Source organism: Pinus tabuliformis, chromosome X (assembly GCF_031772625.1).
Source record: "Pinus tabuliformis cultivar Carrire ecotype Pingquan chromosome X, CPIR1, whole genome shotgun sequence".
Classification (NCBI taxonomy): Eukaryota; Viridiplantae; Streptophyta; class Pinopsida; order Pinales; family Pinaceae; genus Pinus; species Pinus tabuliformis.
Genome location: NC_142308.1, coordinates 264,084,518 through 264,091,878, shown reverse-complemented (window position 1 = coordinate 264,091,878; position 7,361 = coordinate 264,084,518). Strand labels below are relative to the sequence as shown.

Genomic DNA, 7,361 nt, shown 5'->3' with positions numbered 1-7,361 from the left:
CAAAATAGTCTTATAGAAAACTCTAAAATTGGAAAGAAAATAGACCCAATTCAAAACAAGTGTTGTAAACCAGATTTGAAGTGGATATAGACTAAAAAAAAAAAGTAATAATATAGATACAACAAGTAACAACAATATCTTGAATATAAGTGCTCTGAAATCAAGAAAAGCAGGCTCAACATAAACCCTAAAATAAGAAAATGAAGCAGATCCAATTCAAAACAAGCTAGGAAAATGAAATAGATCCAATTCAAGAAAAGAGTTATAAATCAGATATAAAAAAGATCTAAACTATAACAAATATTAAGAATACATATACAAAATATCAAATCAAGATATGAAGAAAAATCCCTCAAAAATCAAGTAGAGCAACTTAAAGGAAAACCCTATAATTGGAAAAGAAATTAGAAAATAAATTAATTTTTCAATCAACGATATCTTCCTTATTTGAACTCCATTTTAGGTGATTTTTTTTTAATATTTTGGGTTAAATTCAAAGAATAATTCATATCTATGGTTATTTCAATCAAATTTGTACATAAATGTACAAAATTCGATCTGAAAGCCTCAATATATTATTTTCTTCTTCTTCTTTTAAAAAAAAAAAAAAAAAAAGAGATTCAGATCTAAGATCTATTCAAATATGAAGCAAACGAGACTAATGAAGATCCAGATGAGTTTGTGCATCCGTAGAGAAGAGGAAAGAAACAATATAATACCAAAAATGCAAAAAAAAAATAGATCCAAACAAAACTAGGGAAGACTCCATAATGGAGTCGCCAATTCTATTGTGATTGAAATTTCACAATCACGAGGTAATTTTTCTTCATGATCCTTACCTAGTGATCACCAAAAAAAGTATGCTAAGATGTGATTCAAAGATTCCTTAGTTATGTAGACAAGAATTTCCAAACAAGAGCGATGGGAGTTACCTGACTTATCGCTAAATCCTTATCTTTGTTGTTGAGCCCATTTCAAAAGAAGATCTAACAAAGATCTTAGCTCCTAATCCTTTCCTATAACTATGCTATGCTCTTGACCTGTGATAAATTCCAGAATACCAAATATGCAAAGAAATGCAACCCAGAATACAAAATAAAATGAGAAAAACAACACATATTTTATTATTAAGAGATAAATGCAATGTTCAATTTCCTCTTCAAGGGGTCTACTTCTAGTAGAGCAGAGCTATATTACAAAATAATACTCGATGATCTTTCCCTTCTAACTACGACTATTTATAGCTGAATTACCTCCAACAACCTAACGAATAGTGGTCCTTTGCATAACATTGGTTAACCACTTTATTTACTAATTATTCCCAGTTTGCAACTAATTGTGGCCCCTCTCTTAAATGCAGGTCAACCACTTACAATTATTAATACGGGCTTTATTTACTCTTTAACTAACTATGAATATGACTTGACCCTATTGGGTTTATTACATAAATAAATGGGTTAGGGTTGGACCCTAACATTCCCTCCCCCATCAAAAGAAACCTTTTCCTCAAGGCTGAAGCTATGGAAACTGCTGAAGAATAGTGGCTGGTTCCCAAGTCACATCTTCTGGAGATGTCTTTCCACTTAAAGAGGACTTCCTTAATCGTGTGGTCATGCAGATGTCTTTTAGTAGTATCGAGGACATATTCTGGTTGGAACCATAGTGAACCTTCCTCATCCAATTCGGGTAGAATGGTTTGAATTCTGCAATTGTTCCCCACCACTTTCTTGAGGCATGATACATGGAAAACTGGATGGATTTTTGAAGTTGGTGGCATGGCCAGCTTGTAGGCTACTGCTCCAATGCACTGAAGTATTTGATAAGGTCCATAGAATTTTGGAGCTAATTTCTGGTAGCCCTTTTCTATTAGAGATGTTTGCTTATATGGTTGCAGCCACAAGAATACCTGATCCCCTTCTTGAAATGTGTGCTCTGAATGATGTTGGTCTCCCTATTTCTTCATTCAATTCTGAGCTTGATTGAGATTACCTTTCAGACGGGCTAGCATGGCGGGATGGTTCAATAAGATTTGATCAACTGTTTGCACCTTAGAGCATCCAGGGATATAAGAAATAGGTGAAGGTGGGAGTTGGCCATACACTGCTTCATATGGAGTCATACTGGTTGCTTCGTGATAATTAGTATTATACTACCATTCAGCTAAAGGTAGCCACTATACCCATTGATATTGCTTTTCTGAAGTGAAGCACCTTAGGTATGTCTCCAAACATTTGTTGACTGCTTTAGTTTGATCATCGGTTTGGGGATGATAGGCAGTACTTAGTTGGATTTGGGTGCCTTGTACCTTGAAAAGTTCTTGCCAAAATTTGTTGGTGAAACTCGAGTCATGATTAGACACAATGGAAGTTAGCATGCCATGTAGTTTGAATATCTGGTCCATGAAACCTTGAGCCACAAAAGTGGGGATAAATGGGTGGGGTAGAGCACAAAAATGAGAATATTTAGAAAGTATGTCCACTGTTGGAAATAATACTGAGGCGGGGGGGTGAATCAATGTTTACAAATAAATAACTTTTTCATTTCCATAATCAGATTTATATACGCTAATTCAGAGAAGGGAACTCGCGTGTGCATGCAACTGTTCTTAAGGCAACCAATGTATATCCAGTGAACTTATGATTCAATTAATTCATCATATGTTGATTTTTAATCAGTTCATCAGTACTTTATTAAACATTAAACAGTAACCATGTGCAGTAATAACAGAATAAAACATCACACATAACCAACACACATGAACACCAAGATTTAAGGTGGAAACCCAATGTGGGTGAAAACCACCTGTTGCTATCATCTCTATCCTCTTTTAATAATACTAAAATTTGTTTACAAACTTGTACTAGTGCGGACTCATACCAGTACACAGGAACCTACCTGCATAAGGCTACAACCTTCTCCCATTCTCCAGCTTCTTCTGGAAGGGAGCTACAAACCCCTTGTTCTTGTACTAGCCAATATATTTACTAGTACGTAGGCTCCGACCTACAGAAGGCTACAACCTTCACTCGTTCTCCAGCTGCTACTGGAAGGGAGCTCCAACCCCCTGATCAAATCACCAGCCACTACTGGTAGGAAGCTTCGACTTCCTCACTAAAGGCTCCAACCCTTAGTATCCTCCAGGGACCACGTTTCATAAATTTTCAGACTAGATGCTCCTGGTACACAACAATACACATGAAGGCCTTGTTTCATCAAATTTTCATACTGGACCCATTAGTAACATTGAAGCTCAAAATCAATCACCACTGCAATACAACTATCAAATACATCTGCATCAACCAATCACTAAAACCGAATCAATCTCTAATATAACTGAAACCCAATCATTAATCTCTGATATAACTGAAATAATCAATCACTAAAGCCTCTGAACCTCTAACACAACTGAATTAAATAATCACTGAACCTCTGAAACAACTGAATCAAGCATTCATTCAAGCTTAATCAAATTCAACCAATCAACTGGAATAGATAGATCACTGTAACCAGTACATAGATCTGAACCCAAAACACTGCATCAACAACCAGAAGTAGCTGTAACCTCAAAAGCCATGTGTCAGAATGTATACGCTTCTTTAATGAAGCAAACCTGTGTGTATACACTACTTCCTTTTTCCCAACCAGCATATACCTCTAAAGATACTGAATCATAAAACCTCTGAACCACAAACTATACCAATCAGTGACATTTTGAGGATCTATTGTCATATTACATAGTTCTAAATAGATAGCAACAAGGATCACCCTTTTTTCTCAATCAATTAATCAATCAGACACAAACTCTTTATGCATTCAGTTTTACTTTCAGATCTAAGAAGACTTCATTGACAGACAGTAGTAAAACAAAAAACAATGATATGATAGATCAGTCATCCTTGAACATCAATCTTTTATTTTGCATACGCTACTTGGAAGAGCTGAACTAGCATGTATACGCACCTTCACCAAAGAGAACCAGTGTATAGATCTGCAAATACTTACTTATAACTTCGCTACAATTTCCAACTTTAGACATACCCAGATCATCACATATAAAGGATAAAACATGTGTTAGCAATTAGATCTAGACCATCCATTATCAGATCACATAATGATAATTCATTATGATCCTGATCCATCATTAGATCTCATCCATCATCAAATGATTAGGTGCATATTTAGTCTAGATCAAGCAAAGCATCAGAAACCCATAACATGCATATTTTATTTTGATATAACACTTCATAAGATATTCATTACTTATGCACTTATCCCTTTGATATTCTCCTCCTTATCTATTTTTAGGCCTTTCTCAATACCTTGTACAAAAACCACTTAGGACCAATACCTTGTGTTAGCACTTAGGATTGTACCTTAAGGATGAGAAAAGGCAATCCTGAGGTAACCACAGACCAAGCTTTCTATCTGGCATCTAGCCTTGCCAGACCAGAGAGGGCTCTCTCTTTGCCAAAGAAGGTTAGCTGCAATAAATGAATCTTAGGCTAGCTATGAAGTGCGGGGATTTGTTTGAAAGTTTTGGGTCAAAAACAACAAGAGAAAGGACCATTGGGTTATGGAGTTGATGTCAGTTTCTATTGGCAAACTTGGGGCAAAGTAGGTGCAATGCTCAACTAGATAAAAGATGTAAATGAGAGAAGGAAGGAGGAGAAAGCCTGCTGCCCTGCAGGCATCAATCAGGGGATGGATCTATAGTGGCAGCATTAGAAGAAAGAGAAACACATGGTTACTCAACAAAGCCTCTAATAGAGGATGGATTCTACAAATATAACCACTACATTTAATAGCAAAATCATTGCGAAAGGAGCAACGTGCGTGGATGGATTCCTAACACTTCCCTTAGATAATGTTGTAACAAGAATTAGTAGAAAAAATAAAGTATGTAAGTGATCTTACAAGGAACACATGTTGGACATTAAACACCGTGATGGATCCCAAATCTAAAGGGTAGAAATTTCTCCATTAAAAATAATATTCAGAAAAAGCTTTACACAGTCCAAAGCAGCCTCACTCTGCTGCAAAATCGAACCCTTACATCTTCAAAAATCATCCTATATATACCCTATTACATATTAATTGTGATTTCCTAAACATAGGAATCAAAATAAAAAAATAAAAAACAAACAACCACATATGTTTATGCAGTCAAATAAAATAAATTAAAATTTAAGAATTAAATTAAATCACACTAAAATAGAAGAATTGGTTTGTTGGCACTCGAATTGCTGAAGGTGTCATCGCTGGAAATCTGGGATGTTGAAACAACTGCTGATTTTATGGCTAAGAAATTCTTCCATCTGCTGTCACAGTAGTCCATCCATCTGGCCACATTCTGTCATGCCATACTCCTGCATTGATCATGGGCTCAATGGTGAATGTCTGTCCAGCTTTCATGATACCCACAACTTTATTTCGGCCATAGTGAGGTATATTTGGTGCACAATGGAAGAGCTCACCAATACCATGCCCACAATAGGATTTCACCACAAAAACCCCTGACATTGAAGCATGTCGACTGATAACCTCTCCCACTTCACGAAATCTTACTCCTGGTTTCACTATAGCTATCACTTTCTCCAAACACTCATATGTAGACCGAACAAGATGTTGAGAAGCATCATCAACTTTTCCAACGAAAAAAGTCTCATTCAGATCGCCATGGACACCATTGTAATAGATAGTTACATCCACATTCACAATATCACCTTCCTCCAATCTCCTGGCATTTGGGATGCCATGGCAGATAACCTCATTAACAGATGTGCAGCAAGACTTTGGAAAGAAGTGATAGTTTAATGGGGATGGATATCCACTGGCAGCAATAGTTGCCTCGTGGACCACTTCATCAATTTCATATGTGGTTATTCCTGGCCTGACAGCTCTGGCAACAGCATCAAGGACCTCTCTGGCAATCCTACATGTCTCTCTCATCCTTTCTATCTATTCTGGAGTCTTAATCTCGACTGTATTTTGTAAATCACTCGTTGGCTCCACTTTCGGTATTCCATCATATGCCCAATCTGGCTTTGCAATATTATCAGGAACAAGTCGCTTAGAGGAAATTGGATAAGGTCTCAATGGCCCTGGCCAGTCAAAATATGGAAGTCGAGTAGTTCAAGTCTGGCCTTTTTTTTTAAGAAATATAACCAGCCTCTACTAAGTGCTACAGATATCTGCTCTTCTGGGCTATCTACCCTAAGTGCTAGAAATCTCACCTCTGTATGCATAGATTTATGAGAGCTCCACATCACCTTAAAACAATCCTGAGAATAGAAAGCAGCATTTGCATGTGGTAGTTTTAGTTCAACGCATTTAGGACACTGAAGCTGAGCAGGTTTGTTGCAACGGACACAAACTAAAGTGGATTCGCTACCATCAGCTGTTGATCCATCCATTTTGACCAACGCACTTCAAGACCAATCTTGCTTCAGATGAAGCTAGCATAAACTGTGATAAATATAAGTTCCACAAAGTTGTAAAGTACCAGAAGCAAATGAGACACCACTCACAACATATTTCGACACGTTGTGCACATTATACACCTCCTTGGATTGGCTTGGCTTGATGTTTGACTTGTGTGTTGTGGCTGCAGGGTGCATGGAATTTGGAGCTGAGCTTGGCCATTCGGGCACTCAATTTTTTAATAAAAATTGTAATTTTCGAAACTTGACTCAGGGGCTTATCTTCACTAATCCACTATTCCTTTGTCTTGCTCTTTCACCTTGCTTCCTTTTTGCATTCCTACTCCCCTCCCCAAGAGAAGACATTGTTCCTTCATTTTTCCAGTCACGCTGCTCATGGCACATAGTTATCCATTTTTCATTAGTCATGTTAGCTAACAAATAAGAACCAAACAGAATTGTTTGAACCGATTGAAACTGAGGACGATCATCTTTAAATTTTTCTTGTCCAAAAGCTAAGTGGAAATGATAAATTGTCTTGTGATATCCACTTTCAGTATCTCATTAGAAACGATGATTAAAACAAGGAAGGAATCCCCGTTATTTGTTCCCTGACTTGCCATTGGGATCATCGCTTTGTTAACCTTGCTTTGCCATCAATGAACTTGTCCTTGGAGATTCTAGTGGCAAAATTTTATTCTTTGAAGTAATAAGCACTGTTGGAGGCATGTTCTCTAGATCTGAAAGGGATGACTGGTCTCATGTGCTCAATTTTATTGATTGGCCTAATGTTAAAATGTTTCTTTGGTATTGAGATATCCATTCAACTCTAGCCTCTTCGCTTTCAACCTGTTTGATACTGAATCCGGCTCGCTAATGGATGAAGCAACAATAGGACCTACAATTCTTAGAGACAAGGGATTTCAATCATTGGCAAAGGCA

The 7,361-nt window shown here is 37.0% G+C and overlaps 1 protein-coding gene across 1 annotated transcript; it reads right to left on the bottom strand.

Moving 5' to 3' along the window:
* Positions 1 to 5,298: 5,298 nt before the first annotated feature.
* Positions 5,299 to 6,299, bottom strand: LOC149139397 (methionine aminopeptidase 1A-like). Its single transcript, XM_089450708.1, has one exon. The coding sequence runs from the start codon at positions 5,947 to 5,949 to the stop codon at positions 5,299 to 5,301; it is 651 nt and encodes a 216-aa protein (XP_089306834.1). The 5' UTR covers positions 5,950 to 6,299.
* Between the last annotated feature and the right edge of the window lie 1,062 nt (positions 6,300 to 7,361).

Coding starts and splice junctions, on each gene's coding strand:
- LOC149139397 (XM_089450708.1), bottom strand. CDS start 5,949: ATGAGAGAGACATGTAGGATTGCCAGAGAGGTCCTTGATGCTGTTGCC.